This window comes from Engystomops pustulosus, chromosome 11, assembly GCF_040894005.1.
Source record: "Engystomops pustulosus chromosome 11, aEngPut4.maternal, whole genome shotgun sequence".
Lineage (NCBI taxonomy): Eukaryota > Metazoa > Chordata > Amphibia > Anura > Leptodactylidae > Engystomops > Engystomops pustulosus.
In genome coordinates, this window is record NC_092421.1 from 14,516,909 (window position 1) to 14,535,602 (window position 18,694).

Sequence of the window (18,694 nt, forward strand, 5' to 3'; positions counted from 1 at the left end):
AGTAAGTTAGGCCTAACTTGCTGATCGTTGCTCTCCAAGATCAATGGAACAGACGGCCGTGCATGACCATTCTGCTCCATTCGCTGAGTGCGGCACTCAGCAATCTCCGTCAGCTCCATAGAGATTAATGGAGCAGAATGGACATGCGGCGGCCGTCTGCTCCATTCATCTTGAGGAACGACCACGGGTCCTACAGAGGTACCTGAGAACCTTGTTGGACCCCCTGTTCTGGTGATCTGTGGATCACTGAGACCCCCACCGATCAGCAAGTTAGGCCCTATTCTGTATATTGTATTACTTGTATAATTGTGCATTGTATAACTTTTCATTATACAAAAACTAAAATATATTTGTGGAAACTGGACAACCCCTTTTAAGCATGTTAAAGCATAGATTTTGCAAACTAGATTTTGTTCTGCTCACCTCCTCCTGCCTATATAACATGCTGACTGCATTGTACACTATGTACAATTTGCTCAGCTTCTTATGCTCTATAACATGCTGACTACAGATAGTACATTATGATCTATTTGCTCAGCTACTCCTGCTCTTTAACATACTGCCAACAGGTAGGACACTATGTATAATCCGCTCAACTACTCCTGCCCTACAATATACTGACTACAGAAGGGACATTATGTAAAATCTCTTCAGCTCCTCCTGCTCTATAACATGCTGACTACAGATAGTACAATATGATTCATCTGCTCAGCTACTCCTGCTCTTTAACATACTGCCAACAGAAAGGGTACTATGCACAATCTGCTCATCTACTCCTGCCCTACAATATGCTGACTACAGATAGGACAGTATCCACAATCTGTTTAGCTCCTTCTGTTCTATACCATGCTCCCTGTACATAGGATACTTTGTATAATCTGCTAAGCTCCTCCTGCTCTATAATATGCTGACTGCAGACAGGGCACTACGTTTAATCTACTTACTGCAGATAGGACACTATATATAATGTGCTCAGCATAGCATGGGGCTTCACCAATTGGATTGCATGTACATGCGTTTAAGAACCAGTTAATAAAACAGTCTATTTAGGGAAGTTGTCCAGCTGCAAACCTTAATCTGCCATCGGACTAAATCAAGTTATGAACCTCAGAAAAGAGCAGACAAGATCCTTACTGCTCACTCAATGGTCTTTATATTCCTCTATTGCCATAGTGTTTGCTTTATTTCAGGATTTTCTTTCTGTTCCGAAATTGCCTTTATATGATTTTCTTTATAAACAGATGATAATTAGTATGTTTTTTTTTTTTTGTCTTGCAGCAGTCAGACACAAGTGCAAGTTACCTGAGAGCTGCCAGAGCCGGTAACTTAGAGAAGGCTCTAGACTATCTGAAGAATGGTGTGGACATCAACGTCTGCAATCAGGTAAAGGGTTATCCAATTCTATAATTATATATTCACACTCACAGTTTACCAATAACAGTATAATAACAAAAAAAACCATGGTATTTAAAATAAAAATATTTCTATGTTCATAATTTTCAACCAATCTTCTACTTCTAGCATGAAACTATTTTTCTAATCAGGTAATGTGTATGAGGACGTTCTGAAAGGGCTTGTTTTCTGCAGGACAAATTGTAATTTTAAGTGGCAACATTTTCTATGCCATGCAATGTGGAAGAAATTGATGAAAGAAAGCAATTGTGGTAATTTATTAAAGAGGACCTGTCACTTATTAAAGGCACTAGAAGTTTCTTACTAAAGTAAGCAGCTCCTAGCGCTAGCCCATTTTTAGCAGTGATAAACTGCTAGCCTTACCAGAACTCTCTGATAAAGCCAGCTGACGCGTAGTAGAATAGAAATGCCGAATCGCACTCAAAGTGGTCGGGCGTATTCATGAGGGGGCGGGACTAGGATGCTGTGACTGCCGCATGAAGCCTGGCAGTCACCGCCGGCTTATAGAGTGGGAGGAGCTGACCGGGGAAGAGGCAAAACCTTGGACCGCCCCCTCATGAATACGCTGGACCACTTTGAGCGTGGTCCGGCGTTTCTATTGTACTACGCAGCAGTGTCTGCTAGCTTTATCGGAGAGTTCTGCTAAAGCTAAAAGTTTATCACTGCTTAAAATGGGATAGCGCTAGGAGCCGCTTACTTTATAGTTGGCAGCTCCTAGTGCATTTTTTTTAGGTGACAGGTCCTTTTAAAGTGCTTCATTTTTACGGCTTTCACTGTGCCGCCCAAGTGTCAAATCTTTGGATCAGTATGATCACGGATATACCAAATCTATATAGTTTTTAAAAAAAAATTGTCAAAGGATTTGCAGATTTTTTTTTCTTTTTACGGTTTTCTGACAACTTTTTACTACTTAGCTGTGTAAAGTGTAATTTTTTGCGGGATGAGCCAATGTTTCAATTGATACCGTTTTGGAAATTGTATGACCTTTTAAAGAGGTTGTCTGACTATTAAAAAACTTAGCAGAAGGGCTAGGGAGTGTTTTCTTTAAAAAAAAACAAAAAATAAAGCTTTAACCACCTCCTCTGGTGCTCCCAGTGTCCTATGCCATGGTCCGTCAGGGTGCCTCTGTTTGTTTACTGCTTCTGGGCACATGGCACGCTCACCATTTGTTGTCCCAGCGGAGCTGCCATGCTCTGTAAACAAACAAGGGTGCGGCTCGGACGCACCATAGGACACCGGGAGTGCCGGAGGTGGCAAGTGAAGCTTTATTCTTTTTTAAAACCTGTCCCCAGCCCTTCTGCCAATTTTTTCTAATAGTCACACAACCCCTTTAATCACTTTTTTATATATCTATATTTTACTTCATAGATTCTGACTTTTTTTTCAGTTGTGGCTTATATTGTACTTGATAATTATTTTATTTTTTGATCAGGCGTTTTGATAATTTTATTATTATCATTGATTTAAAAATGTTTTACCATTTTTTTTTTAACCCTGGAGGGTTAAGATCACTTATACATATGGCTAATATAATTATGTATAATTGTGAATGTCCTGCTCACCTATTACAGTCTGCCTACGGCAGATTGCATTAGGTGCTGTTGAATGATGGACTTTGGACCTCCAGGCTGTCACGGCCATTGTTTGGTATGAGCACAAAAATGTAGTGTCCGTGTGCCCCTGCTCTGTATGGAGAGCCCGTGAGCGCTATACATATAGCCTTAACCACTCCACAATGTACACTTATTTTGTGGTGTGCTTAAGGGTTAACATAGAGCAGTGATGGGGAACCTTTTGGAGACAGAGTGCCGAAGCTACAACCAAAATCTACTTGTAAGTCCCAAAGTGCCAACATGACAATGTAAGCAGTAACTTATTGATCCCAGCTGTACCACAGGTTTTAATCGTATTGCTGTCCTGAGTTCACCAATACAATAGAAAAATGGAGAAATTTGGATTGTAGCTTCCCCCCAGGGTCCCCTGAAGAGGTAGAATTAGGGGACCCAGAGCAGGAGCTCAAATGACAATCCATCTCTATTCAGCCCTTCCCGCTCCTCCTGTAGTCCTGGCAGCCAAGGATGTTGCTTTAAAATTGTGCACGAGCATGGCTGTATTGCATCACCGGAGAAAGCCTTGAGTCCTAACTGGAAAACTCTGTGTTGGGGTAAAGGCCTAGGTGTCCACAGAAAGGGCTCCGAGTGCCACCTCTGGCACCCGTGCCATAGGTTCGCCACCACTGGCATAGTGTTTCTAGTTTTAAAAATATTCTTAATATTAAGAGGAAACCATTATTTTGGTATCTATGAAATGGATTCCCAGGACAGAGACATGAGGGACCATAACATAGAGTAGAAGGAGATGGGGATAAGTGTCTGATTACTGGATTTCCCACTACTGAAAACAGCAACAATGGGGGTTCTATGTCCCGGTTCACAACCTCTTGAGGTTTTGAAGGTTTGAGTAAAACTTACAGATCTATGTTACCAGGAGATAAGATTTCTTTTATTGGAGAGAGGTGAAGTTCTGGGCAGTGGACTGAGGATAGGTCTGAGATAAGTGATGTTGAGGATTTATATGTCAAGAAATATGTAAAAAATAAATTGTTAGTGTTATGTGTCATGTTTAATAATAATGCATATTTCTTGTTACTAGAATGGACTGAACGCTCTACATCTGGCATCCAAAGAAGGACATGTAGAAATAGTCTCCGAACTCATCCAACGAGGCGTCGATGTGGATGCGGCAACCAAGGTTTGCGGCTTACATTATTTTATATGCCATGGGTTCAGCACTAGCCCACTGGACAAGAATGTTCATACTATGTATCATAACTACCAGTTCTGCCATCTGGCCCATCTACTTCTTGCTCCGATCATATAGTAGCGCCCTGCTAGCATAATCTGTAGGGTGCTGCTCCGCTATAAATTACTTATATTTGAGCCTGCAAAATCCCTATATCTTTAGCAGGTGATTGGTTGATAAATAGTGGGTCATAATACTGATCCACAAAAAAAATGGACTTAACATTAATTTTTGAATAACCGTATAACAGCAATTTTTTTTTTTATCCTATATAAAATATATAATATACTTCTTTATGTTTCCTGTTACAGAAAGGAAACACAGCTCTTCACATAGCATCGTTGGCTGGACAAACAGAGGTCGTACGTGTTTTAGTAACAAATGGCGCAAATGTCAATGCACAGTCGCAGGTAAGTTGTGCAATCCCTGTAATGTGTATTGTATGTGTATTGCTTTTCTTGAATAGCTTTGATCCTTCTCCAATACTAAAACTCTACTCTTACCGCAGAGAAAGCCAATACAATGTTTATATAAAACTATCATCTATTACAGGCAGTAGCCCAGTAGCAGGTTTGTAGCTCCAGACAAAATGGGGCTTATTTACTAAGGGTCCCGCGGCTGCATTTTCGTCAGGTTTTCCGGCTTTTCGGCAATCGTGTCGGGGATTGTGACGCATGCGATCGGATTGTGTCGCAATCACGCCATCTTTCACGAGACACAAATCTTGGGGCGGGCCGTTGGACGATCCGACTGATTCGGACAAGGCGCGGGATATAACATTTAAATTGTGTCGCAATACCGAGCACTTACATGCACCAGGAAGAAGAGGGTGAAGTCCGGCGGACCGGAGCGGGTGTGCGTCACATGCAGGAAATCGGGTGCACGATCTTAGTGAATCACGGCAGCTGTGCAGGATCGTCAGACAACGCACCTCGGGGATTGCGCAGGGACAGGTAAGTAAATATGCCCCAATGTGTCCATGTGACAATAGCATTTTCTAAATTTTCTGCTGTCATGGGAACAAGAATGATCAATAAAGCTTCATTACAGACACTTTACAGCTGATCATTGTAGTCTGGGACTAAAGTAACACCCAGAGACTTCACCAGAGGTCACAGGGGGCAGAGAGGTCCGTCTATAAATCGGGCGTCCTTAAATCGGGGACTGCCTGTATAGTACTTGTCATAAAATAATATAGACATGGTGTGGAACAACTTCAGGGATTTGTGGCAAAATAATTTGATAATTCAGGAAATGTCAGCACACTGCAGTAATCCTGAAGTCATCTAGAAAAGTTTTAGTCTTGTTTAGTGCTCGAAATTAGTTCTGAGAATTAAATGTCAGAAATGTATCATAAATTACTACAAATATGGAAAATCTCGTCATGTCAGCAACAAAACAAAAGTGAACCAGGCGCAGTGTGGGAGATGTCTGACCGCCATTATGTGGGCTACATTAATATTCAGTCATCTAAATGGACACAAGTCACGTGACATCGAGGCATTTTTCAATACGGCCTTTCATTATTATTTTTTTCTAAATACCGTAGTTATAAAATATTCTTTGTTTTCTTCATTGTCTCAAATACAGTAGTGCAATGTGCAGTACTGAGGACTCTACAAGTATCAAAAAGTTAGGATTAGCAAGAATACTGTATTACTCACATACAATATCAACCCGATTTATTATCCTACCTGCTGTAATCACCCCTGTATCAAGCGCCAGAAACATTTCTTATGTTTGGTTTGTCATAACACTGCCTTATAGCATTAAGGTACTGTCTTGCAGGATTGCACATAATAGTTGTGTGTATATATACTCATTGTATACATTACTCACAGGGTTTTACTTAAAGGAAACCTACCACCACGATTCTACTTATAAAGGTAGAACGGGTGGTAGGTGGTCATAGCTGCGCCCCCTCGTCTGAGAAGCCGGCGCAGAACCCTGGCTTCTCGGACAAGGGCGCACAGTACAAGGAGCTGCGCGCCGAAGATGTGAGGGTGGGAGAAGAAAAGAGGCTACTAGGGCCTGGAGTAGCCATGACGTGTAGCCTCATGTCCGGCTACTACACGCCCCAGTAGCTGCTTTAGAAAATTTACATATTTGGGTATTAAAGATTTTTAAAAGATAGCGGGGACGTGAGGATTAGCTCTAAATAGGGCTATCCTCATGTCCCATACATCCACCTACCACCCGTTCTACCTTTATAGGTAGACTCGTGGTGGTAGGTTCTCGTTAAGTGTTTTACAGAATTAGGCTATATTCACACGACCATATGGTGGACGTATATATGGTCGACGTGTATACGCTGTATATCTGTCCCCCATTGACAGCAATGGGCGCACGGCACCGTACAGGAGAAGTAATACACATGTAATACGGCGTTGTACGCCATATATGCTATGGAGATGGGCGGGGATGAGCAGCGCGGGGACATCGTCATGTAAATGTAGCCTTACACTTATGAAAGCCTTTGTTTAGGATAGACCATGAATATCATTTTGGTAAGGACCAGCACTTTTCTGATCAACAGTTTAAGGGGTCATGACCCTTGGGCCCCCCATCCCTTTAAGAAAACAAAGCTGCAATAATCTTCACAGCTATGCATTAATGCATGGTGTGTAAATTTAAACAAGATGACCCATTACATTGAGGATTGGTGAGAAACCACCCCCAACCATCTTATATGATGGTCTAATTATAACAAGCAGCGGGTTGTCCTCAACTGGAGTAGAGAGCTTGGCACTGCCCATTTCATAGTAGTCTAACTAGCATATTAGATGTCCTAGCCAAAGCGAAGTACAAAATCTACTTGGAAAGAGTGGGGGCTAGAGAAAAAAGTTACAGAGTAGAAGTACAAAGAGCTGGTGCAAGATCAACGCTTCTCTTATATACTGCTATAAAATAGGGGTAACCTATATTGCTTATATAGTCCAGCACCTGGAAAACAGGGTCTTATCTGCGACCAGGGGTAGTTTTAGACAAAGTGGGGCCTTGGGCAAAACTAAACTACCCGTATATACTCGAGTATAAGCCGACCCGAGTATAAGCCGAGACCCCTAATTTTACCACCGAAAACTGGGAAAACCTATTGACTCGAGTATAAGCCGAGGGTGTAGTATACAGCCAGCCAGCCCCCATGTAGTATACAGCCAGCCCCCATGTAGTATACAGCCAACCCCCAGTAGTATACAGCTTGCCCCCCAGTAGTATACAGCCTGCCCCCTTGCAGTATACAGCCTGCCCCCTTGCAGTATACAGCACAGTCCCCTTGCAGTAGTATACAGCACAGTCCCCTTGCAGTAGTATACAGCACAGTCCCCTTGCAGTAGTATACAGCACAGTCCCCTTGCAGTAGTATACAGCACAGTCCCCTTGCAGTAGTATACAGCACAGTCCCCTTGCAGTAGTATACAGCACAGTCCCCTTGCAGTAGTATACAGCACAGTCCCCTTGCAGTAGTATACAGCACAGTCCCCTTGCAGTAGTATACAGCACAGTCCCCTTGCAGTAGTATACAGCACAGTCCCCTTGCAGTAGTATACAGCACAGTCCCCTTGCAGTAGTATACAGCACAGTCCCCTTGCAGTAGTATACAGCACAGTCCCCTTGCAGTAGTATACAGCACAGTCCCCTTGCAGTAGTATACAGCACAGTCCCCTTGCAGTAGTATACAGCACAGTCCCCTTGCAGTAGTATACAGCACAGCATCACAGTGTGCGACGGCCAGCGCGATCTCCCGGCCAGTGAAGAGTGAAGAAGCCGCCGGGAGCCGCGACAGGAATCGGGAGCCGCCGGGAGCCGCAAGGAACATCGGGGACACCGGAGAGTGAGTATTAATGTATTTATTTTTATCATTGACTCGTGTATAAGCCGAGGCGAGGTTTTTCAGCACATTTTTTGTGCTGAAAATCTCGGCTTATACACGAGTATATACGGTATTTTATGATCAGTCACATTCAGAAAGATTTCTCTCTTTAGCCCTGCTGCACAATATTAACACTTGCCCTTACCATACTACTGTTTGTAAACTACAATCTGTAATATGGGACTGTAGGAGAATTTTATAGGAGATAAATAGATAATAGGTATAAATAAAAATGATAGAAGATATATATAAAAGATGATACAGATTTAAAGATGGATGATAAATGTATAGCTGCATAAATACAAAGTAATTATATATAGATAGATGATGGATATATACGGTAGAAGAGAGATGGAAGATTGATTGGTGGATGGATAGATAATAGATAGAAGATATATAGATAAAAAGATAGGAAATAGACAAATTATCAGAGATAGATAACTAGACAGATCGATAGATATATATATATATATATATATATATATATACAGGAGATAGATAATAAGCAACTTCACCCGGCATTCATCTAAGGCAGTAATGGCAAACCTTTTAGAGACCGAGAGCCCAGACTAGAACCAAACCTACTTATTTAAATGCAAAGTGCCAACATCCCAATTTAAGTGGTAACAAGTTGCTACCTGTTTTGTCAAGGCTTTTAATTGTATCAGCGTCCTGAGGACACCAAAACAGTTGCAAGAAAAAGGAGAAATTCAGACTGTAGCTTCCTTCCAGGGTCCCCTGAACAGGAAGAATTGCGGGGCCTAGAGCAGGAGCTCCAATAATAACGCAACCTCGTCTGCACCTCCTGTAGTCCCAGGCAGCTAAGGATGTGTAGCTTTAAAATAGCCCTGATCACAGCACATCCTGGGTGGCCAGGGACTGCCGGAGGAAGTTTGAGTCTGGAAACTCTGTGCTTGGGTGCCTACGGGGAGTGCTCAGAGTGCCACCTCCGGCACCCGTGACATAGGCTTACCATCACTGATCTAAGGGGTATTAAAAGAGTAATACATCCTCTGCCCACAAAAGTCCACATGCGCTGGGCCTCTTTAGGACAGGGTGCCCTGGACAAATGCCCACTTTGCCTCCCCCCAATGCCGGCTCTATCTGCAACCCCATTTATTTTACCCTTTGAGGTCACACTGCAGCTCCCAACTTTGCTGATGGGATTCCTGTTATTATGGAAGTCTGTAGAGGAAGCCCCATTTAATGCAGTATATTGGTCCCGGAACATTCTCAGGAACGGTAGAGGTCACAGGGGTCAGACCCTTACCGATCATGACTTTTTTTGAGCTGAGAATACCCTTGAAGGATTCTAGTAGCTGTGGTGGAGTGGCAGGTTCTGCTGAGATGATTTTAGAGCTGCTACTTATGTATCTTCAGTACATTTGTGCAAACTGCATTGTTACATGGTCTGAATAGATAATGAGAAAGTGAGAGTGAACAGTCAACTACATTTTAAAGGATAAGTGAGAAAAAACAAAAAAAAACATTCTTGGTTAAGTTGGGAGCAGCTCAGAATCTATACAATGTCTATTCCCACCTTTCTCCATGAGTTCATAGGGAGTGCAGAGAATCCCGCACAGCCGGGACCTTCGTGACCTCCAGCTCGTGTACAGTGGTTGCTTTTTTTCAGATCTTTGTTCAGCTGTGTGAGGAAGCCGGTATAATGTGAGGATGACAGCTGCAACACCCACAGCCATTTCAGGGGATTAATAGCCTATCTTATCTGCCTCTGAAGTGGAAATTGGAAAGGGTCTGCATTGACTTTTTCTAAAGAGTCGGGGGGCTGGGGCTGATTGCTTTTGGGCCTCTGATTGGAACATTAGGTTTTTGCTTGAAATTATATCTCCCTTGAGGTTCTGGAAGAATTCCCTTTAAGGTTAATATACTGTGATTGTCCCAAATTATATAGTCATTCCCTTTCCACAGGATAGGTGGCAGCTATCTAATCGCTGGGGGTTTGACCACTGGGGACCCCCATTGGTCACAGGAACGTTGGTCCTGTTTTCACTAATGACTAATAATGTTTGATAAATCAAGCGGCAGATCCTGCATGTTTTGCTGTCTAGGATAATGCTGGAGATATCCGAGCGCTGTGCATGTGAAATTCTGATGCTCACATAGTATTGAACAGAGAGTCAATGGGGCACATTTACTAAGGGTCCGTCGGACACATTTCCGTTGGGTTTTCTGAATTTTTCCGTTTTGCACTGAATTGTCCCCGGTTTTTGATGCTCGTGATCGGATTGTGGCACATCGGCACCGGCTTTCATGCAACACAAATCGGGGGGCATGGCCGTCTGACAACCCGACCAATTCGGACAAACCGCGGAATTTGAAAATCAAATTGTGTCGCAAGATCAGCACTCGCATGCATCGGGAAGAAGGACGTCCGGCGGACCTCAGCGGGAAAGTGACACATGCAGGAAATTGGACACACAGGGGCATATTTACTTATCCGGCCCATTCGCGATCCAGCGGCGCGTTCTCTGCGCTGGATTCGGGTCCGGCCGGGATTTATGAAGGTAGTTCCTCCGCCGTCCACCAGGTGGCGCTGCTGTGCTGAAGTTCCCGGAAGCGCGCCGAAATGCCCTGAAATTCACCTGCCTATCCTGGATGAAGGTAAGCGCAATTTTCGCAACACATTTTTTTTTTAAATGCGGCGGTTTTTCCGAATCCGTCGGGTTTTTGTTCGGCCACGCCCCTCGATTTCCGTCGCGCGCATGCCGGCGCCGATGCACCACAATCCGATCGCGTGCGCCAAAATCCCGGGGCAATTCAGGTACAATCGTCGCAAATCGGAAATATTCGGGTAACGCGTCGGGAAAACGCGAATCGGGCCCTTAGTAAATGACCCCCACAATCTTAGTGAATTGCACCAGCTCTGAATCCTCGTCGGACATTCCGGATCGGCGGAGTCAATGGGATGGGTAAGTAAATGTGCCCCAATGTCTCTTTCAATTAGAGGGAACAGGACCTCCGTTTTGGTGATTGGTGGTATTACCAACATTTAGACCCCCTCCAATCAGATTGCTAGCCCCTATTCAATGTCCCATTTTGAAATCAATAGGGGGAATTTATCATGGCGTTCAAGCCATGAAATAGTTGCAATTCCTAGTGCCAGCAATTGCGTCATTTTATCTGGTTTTCCTACCTCCAAGTGACTGGAGAGGTGGCGCACAGGGGCCAGGGTGGGGACACCTACAGCATTTGCTATAGCTTGTGCACATGATAAATCCCCTCCAAAAAACTTTTGGTGATGAACAACAGGGCAAAAATTAGATGTTACACTCCTGAAAGATCTTTTACTCATCTTGCCATAGGGTCTGGACTCTGGATAGAATGAGTACTGCATGTGTAGCTGGTAACACCCAATTGTCTATTTATTAATACATTTCTAGGAGGAATACTTGAGGAGTGGTACAATCCTTATCAATACAATCTATAAGAATAGATTATAAACAGTTGTTTTATTACAGGGAACACGGTTGTTTACTAAAGCAGCAAGTATACGTTTTTACCAACACAAATTATAGGCTAATCTACAGTAAAAAAAATGTGTGGGTTTTCTTCTACTAAATTGTCATTTATGTCATTGAATGTTTTGCAGTTAAAAATGAAGATAGGTAAATGTTATAAGTGAAATATGACATCTTGAGTCTATGCCACTGGTGGCAACATATGAAAACAAATGGTCGGTGGGTGTATTGCATGTTCCTTTATTGGATCAAATCTGCTTTCTTGGCAACTTTTTGTGTCAACATCATTGATGCAGCATGTTGAATTTTATTTGATGTACAAATCAAATAAAGAAAAATGCTCAACAATAACAAGATAGCAATATTGAAAAAACGAGATCAAGTTATTGACCTCACCAAGTAAGTCAAGGGTCCCCCATTCAGTTTTGGTAGATATTTAACGCTTCTTCCTATTGCTATTTTTATTCACGTTTTTAAATAAAGTTGTAAGGTGTCAAATCCAGCAACCATCAGAGTACTTACCGCTCTCTGGTTCCCCAATCCTGTGGCACTTCTCTTGTACCTTGATAACACCTCCAGCTGGGCCGGATGTGTGACCGGTCAAGTGACATCACTACTGAATATCATCTCTCTTCCTTATGTGACTGCGGTCATTTCACGTCCAGCACCTTCAGGTCAATAGGTGTCAATAAAGCAGCTGTGGAGTGCTACAGAAAGATAAGTGGCTCTTAGAGATGAGCGAACATGCTCGTCCGAGCTTGATGCTCGGTCGAGCATTAGCGTACTCGAAACTGCTCGTTGCTCGGACGAATACTTCGCCCGCTCGAGAAAATGGCAGCTCCCGCCGTTTTGCTTTTTGGCGGCCAGAAACAGAGCCAATCACAAGCCAGGAGACTCTGCACTCCACCCAGCATGACGTGGTACCCTTACACGTCGATAGCAGTGGTTGGCTGGCCAGATCAGGTGACCCTGGGATAGACTAGCCGCTGCCCGCGCTGCTCGGATCATTCTGTGTCTGGATGCCGCTAGGGAGAGAGCTGCTGCTGGTCAGGGAAAGCGTTAGGGTGTTCTATTAGCTTACTGTTAGGCAGGAGTGATTCTCAAAGAACCCAACAGCCCTTCTTAGGGCTACAATAACGTTCTACTTTTTTTATTTTAATTTGCATCTAGTACCATTTTGTGAGGAATTAGCAGGGGGACTTGCTACCGTTGTGTTTAGCTCTTAGTGGCACACATATCCATAGCAAAGACCGAAGTGGGAAAATTTAGTAGGGGTTGGATTTCAATTAGGCACTAACTCAGTGTCATCTCATCTGGCATAGTAGTGTGCTTTGATACTTGGCTAGAAAATAGCCATAGGAGAATACAAAGAGCTTACTTACGCCTACAGTAGCGTTCTATATATTTGATTTCTGGTTGATCTGCTGGTGGCTGTAGTTTCTGCAGTGCATGTACTTGCCAATTCTGAGCAATTTGTAGTGAGACTTGCGACCGCTGTGTTCTGCGCTTAGTGACGCACATATCCATAGCAAAGACCGAAGTGGGAAAATTTAGTAGGGGTTGGATTTCAATTAGGCACTAACTCAGTGTCATCTCATCTGGCATAGTAGTGTGCTTTGATACTTGGCTAGAAAATAGCCATAGGAGAATACAAACAGCTTACTTACGCCTACAGTAGCGTTCTATATATTTGATTTCTGGTTGATCTGCTGGTGGCTGTACTTTCTGCAGTGCATGTACTAGCCAATTCTGAGCAATTTGTAGTGAGACTTGCGACCGCTGTGTTCTGCGCTTAGTGACGCACATATCCATAGCAAAGACCGAAGTGGGAAAATTTAGTAGGGGTTGGATTTCAATTAGGCACTAACTCAGTGTCATCTCATCTGGCATAGTAGTGTGCTTTGATACTTGGCTAGAAAATAGCCATAGCAATAGGATAGCATTGTTTGGTTTTAAAAACTCAAAAAAAAACAAAAAACACAAAAAAAAACAAAAAACACAAAAAAAAACCAAAAAAAGTTAAAAAAAAAAAAAAAGTTATAACTCTCATTTTAAAAATGTTTAACCCGAGGGCTAGGGGTAGAGGACGAGGGCGGGGACGTGGGCGTCCAACTACTGCAGGGGTCAGAGGCCGTGGTCCTGGGCGGGGTGAGACACCACCTGCTGATGAGGGAGCAGGGGAACGCCGCAGAGCTACACTCCCTAGGTTCATGTCTGAAGTTACTGGGACTCGTGGTAGAGCACTGTTGAGGCCAGAACAGTGCGAACAGGTGATGTCGTGGATTGCTGACAATGCTTCGAGCAATTTGTCCACCACCAGTCAGTCTTCCACGCAGTCCACCCATGTCACCGAAATCGCCACTCCTCCAGCTCCTGCACCTCAGCCTCCTCCCCCCCAGTCTGCCCCCTCCCAGGAAAATTTGCCATTTGAACCGGCATACTCTGAGGAACTGTTTTCTGGACCCTTCCCACAGTCACAAACCACTTGTCCGGTTGCTGCTGAGCAATTTTCCGATGCCCAGGTTTTCCACCAGTCACAGTCTGTGGGTGATGATGACCTTCTTGACGTAGTGGAAGTGTGTAAAGAGGTGTCCGACGATGAGGAGACACGGTTGTCAGACAGTGGGGAAGTTGTTGTCAGGGCAGGAAGTCCGAGGGGGGAGCAGACTGAGGGATCGGAGGATGATGAGGTGACAGACCCAAGCTGGGTTGAGAGGCCGGGTGAACACAGTGCTTCTGAGACGGAGGAGAGTCCTCGACCAGAACAGGTTGGAAGAGGCAGTGGTGGGGCCAGACGGAGAGGCAGGGCCAGAGCTGGTGCATCAGCGCCAAATGTGTCAACTAGTGAAGCTCCCGTGGCGAGGGCTCTTGCGGCGAGGGCTAGATCTTCAGAAGTCTGGAGGTTCTTTAAGGAAACACCGGATGACCGACGGACTGTGGTGTGCAACATTTGCCAAACCAGGCTCAGCAGGGGTTCCACCACTACTAGCTTAACTACCACCAGTATGCGCAGGCATATGAATGCTAAACACCCCACTCAGTGGCAACAAGCCCGTTCACCTCTGGCCGTGCACACCACTGCTCCTTCCCCTGTGTCAGCTGCTAGTCAGCCCCCTGCCCAGGACCCTGCCACAAAAACCCCATCGTCGCCTCCACGATCCTCCACAGCATCCACCAGCGTTCAGCTCTCCATACCCCAGACGCTGGAGCGGAAACGCAAATATAGTGCAACCCACCCGCACGCCCAAGCCCTTAATGTGCACATCTCCAGATTGCTTAGCCTGGAGATGCTGCCCTATAGGCTAGTAGAGACCGAGGCCTTTCGCAACCTCATGGCGGCGGCCGCCCCTCGGTATTCGGTCCCCAGCCGCCACTACTTTTCCCGATGTGCCGTCCCAGCCCTGCACCAGCACGTGTCAGACAACATCATCCGTGCCCTGACCAACGCCGTTTCTGACAAGGTCCACCTGACCACGGACACGTGGACGAGTGCTGCCGGGCAGGGCCACTATATATCGCTGACGGCACATTGGGTTAACTTGGTGGAGGCTGGGACCGAGTCTGACCCTGGGGCTGCTCATATACTGCCGACGCCGAGGATTGCGGGGCCTACCTCGGTCCAGGTCTCAAAGGCCTACTATACCTCCTCCCACCCCTCCTCCACCTCCTCCGAATTACCATCCGTGGGCATGGCGCCATCAGTCGGTAGCTCTAGGCACAGCAGCAGTGCCGTCGCTAAGCGACAGCAGGCGGTGCTGAAACTGCTGAGCCTAGGCGATAAAAGGCACACCGCCCAAGAGCTATTACAGGGCATTCCACATCAAAGTTGTTAACTTTGTCGCCACCCTGCTGTGTAATCCACAAAATATACTTGCAAACTTTTACCATTTAGGGATATTATTTCAGCGCTTCTTGCGCATCTGTTTACATTCCCCTCACCCGCCATATCCTAAACTTATAAGAACGCTACTACACTTGATCTTATACAAAAGGTTCTTAGAAGTGCTGTTTGGGGAGTAGCCTAGAGACAGGGGCTTGGATTGGCGAAAGCTCGCCTGGCTGCAGAGCGCCAGCTCCATCCCAAGATCCAACTAACATAGTTGCAGCACCTTTAATCTACTACTAGTTCACTGCCTCCATAATAATAATAATAATAATCTTTATTTATATAGCGTCATCATATTCTGTAGCGCTTTACAAATCATAGGAAACAAATACAAATGTAATGTAACAGAGCACAACATTTGTATGGAACAACAGGAGTGAGGTCCCTGCTCGCCAGAGCTTACGGTTTATGAAGATGATGGGGTAACACGAGGTAAAAGAATATTTAATGGTCAAGCCATTCTTCTTAGGGAATAGAAAAAAATATAATAAATGGAATTGCTGTCGCTTGAACCACTCAGCCGTCATCTTATATACCAGGTCCAGGGTGAATGGGACTGCAGAGAAGTCTGGTGCCTGTTGGTTGCTGGATAACAGATGGGAGGACGACACAGGACGGGTTAGTAGAAGAGTTAAAACTTCATGCAGTTAATGAGTGTTATAGGCTTGCCTAAAGAAATGGGTTTTAAGAGCACGTTTGAAACTTTGGAGGTTAGGTATTAGTCTGATAGTCCGGGGCAGAGCATTCCATAGAATTGGTGCAGCTCTAGAGAAGTCTTGGAGACGCGAGTGGGAGGTCCGCACTAGGGTAGAGGTTAATCTAAGATCACTGGCGGATCTAAGAGCACGGGTTGGGCGATAGACTGAGATAAGAGAGGAGAGGTAGGGGGGTGCAGCATTATACAGAGCTTTATGGATGAGGGTTATTATTATTTTAAACTGTATTCGAAAGGAGACTGGCAGCCAGTGCAGCGACTGGCATGAACTGTAAGCATACATGGTCCCCTTATCAAACGAGCTGTGTCAGGCAGAATTTTGGGTTGTTTTCATGGCTTCCATGTTAACTTTGTCGCCACCCTGCTGTGTAATCCACAAAATATACTGGCAAACTTTTATCATGTACCGATATTATTTGAGCGCTTCTTGCTCACCTCCTTTGGTTCCTCTCTGACACCCATTGGTTTGAAGCCTGAGTCCAATTAGGGTATGTCGCCATGCCACTCTCTAGCCTGCTGCCGCTGCCTCTGCATGCCGTCCCCTATAGTGTCAGGGTCAATTATTGGATGTTTTAGATGCTATCTAGCTTCATTCTGTCACTCTGTCATGGCCATGCTGTTGCCCATAATTTTGGCATAATGGTGCCATTAGGCAGCCTCAGAGGCATCCATGCATGCTGCCCCTGCTGTTTCCTGTCCATTTCCGTGGTGTTTCCATCCTTTTCTGAGGTTCCCAGGTGTTTGGCCAAGCTTCCCTGTGCAGAGCCTTGGTCCCCTTGAAAAATGCTCGAGTCTCCCATTGACTTCAATGGGGTTCGTTATTCGAGACGAGCACTCGAGCATCGGGAAAAGTTCGTCTCGAATAACGAGTACCCGAGCATTTTAGTGTTCGCTCATCTCTAGTGGCTCTTTATTTCCAGCCCCCTGCTGACCAGGGTTTTTGTTTTTTTTTAAGGGTAACTGCAAGATCCTTTTCAAGGGGTTGTCCCAACTGAGGAAGGTATTTCCAGTCCACAAGATAGGGGAAAACCTCTTTATCAGCAAAGGTCCAACCAATGGGACCCCCATTGTTCATGATAACAGGACCCCAAGCAATTAAGAGAATGGGGATCCCATTCGGACTAATGGATAAAGCGGCAGATTGAGCATGTGTCCTGCTATGGGATCGGCCAAACATAGTCGGCCAAACATAGTCGGCTACTCTCATTCGGTTGAATGTAATGGCAGGGCACATCCTCGGCCTACCGCTCCAATCATTAGTGAAAACATGATCCCCATTCTCTGGGTGGATCCTCTTCTCATGATTGGTGGGAGTATCAGCTGTCAGACCCTAACTGATTATGAAGTTATCCTATGGATTGGGGATAATTTCCTAAATTGCAACCCTTTGATCTAGAGACACCCTCATAAAGTCACAAAGGACTTTTACAGCTTCTAGATATCGATGACTCCACTCCAATCCAGTTGACTTGGAGGCAGCCAGAACTAGCTGATTGGTGGGAGTTGCAAGTATCAGGGAGCCCCTTAATATAAGAAGGTTTAATAAATTAATAAAGGTTTAATATAAGAGTTTTCCAGCTTCTTGATACCAATGACCTATTTAAAAATAAAACTCACATGTTGGACTGCCCCCTCCATACATCTGATAAACCTGACCATACTGACACTTTTTTTTTTTTTTACTTAAAAAAGTGAGAGAGAGAGATTCCTTTCCCACGACAGAGGTGTTAACAACATCTGAGTGACAGAATGTAGTGAATCCCGACAGCATCCGGCCAATTTGAGCCAATGAGGTCATGGCTGCTCCCACCAGTCTACCAATGCATTCCATGCTAATCTCTCCATTGAAAAGGAATTTTCCACAGTATTCCCCTGTTAATCTTATTTTAATCATAGAATGCCGAATGTCAGGAACATGTCATTGTTACTTACCAAACATTGAATCGCCCCCTAAACTTGCTCTGTAATTTAAAGGGGTTGTCTACTTTCAGAAAATTATTGATATGGTTTGTGTCAGAAAAAAATTTCTTATATGCTTTATGTATCAATTCCTCCCAGTAACAGAGATTTCTCCTTGCTGTCCTGTTACAGAAAGTGTCTATGTTTACTTCCACTGTATAGAAATCTGTCCGTGGTCATGTGATGGACACACAGGTGCACGAGCCATTTATTATCACAGAGAGTAATCAGAATCATGTGATAACGGCAAAGTTTTCTATAGCAGTGTAGCAAGCAGAGATCTAGAAATCCGTGAGGGATTGATACAGAAAGTATATTGGAAAGCTCTACAACTTTTCCTTACACAATCCATATCAATTATTTGCTGAAAGTGGACAAGCCCTTTAAGTATGTTATCAGACATATTAACAATGCCATAGAAGATACATGTGTATATGTACGGTATATCTTCTGCTTCTTTTATATGTATGGCAATGTAAACATAATTTCTGCCAAATGGCATAGTGCATATATTTAATTATTTCTTTACTCATTATTTCCATAGATTTTTCTGATATGAACTTAAACAT

At 44.4% G+C, this 18,694-nt stretch overlaps 1 protein-coding gene and 1 long non-coding RNA gene across 45 annotated transcripts in view; one reads left to right on the forward strand and one right to left on the reverse strand.

Moving 5' to 3' along the window:
* The window catches only part of ANK3 (ankyrin 3), a 411,799-nt gene that overhangs the window by 265,577 nt on the left and 127,528 nt on the right, over window positions 1-18,694 (forward strand). For all 42 annotated transcript variants that reach the window (XM_072129790.1, XM_072129792.1, XM_072129800.1 and 39 more), the window contains 3 exons: window positions 1,279-1,383; window positions 4,066-4,164; window positions 4,527-4,625. In XM_072129790.1, coding sequence (XP_071985891.1) covers window positions 1,279-1,383; window positions 4,066-4,164; window positions 4,527-4,625 — 303 coding nt within the window. The remainder of the gene's footprint in view (window positions 1-1,278; window positions 1,384-4,065; window positions 4,165-4,526; window positions 4,626-18,694) is intronic.
* The window catches only part of LOC140105759 (uncharacterized), a 244,894-nt gene that overhangs the window by 50,372 nt on the left and 175,828 nt on the right, over window positions 1-18,694 (reverse strand). The window lies entirely within an intron of this gene.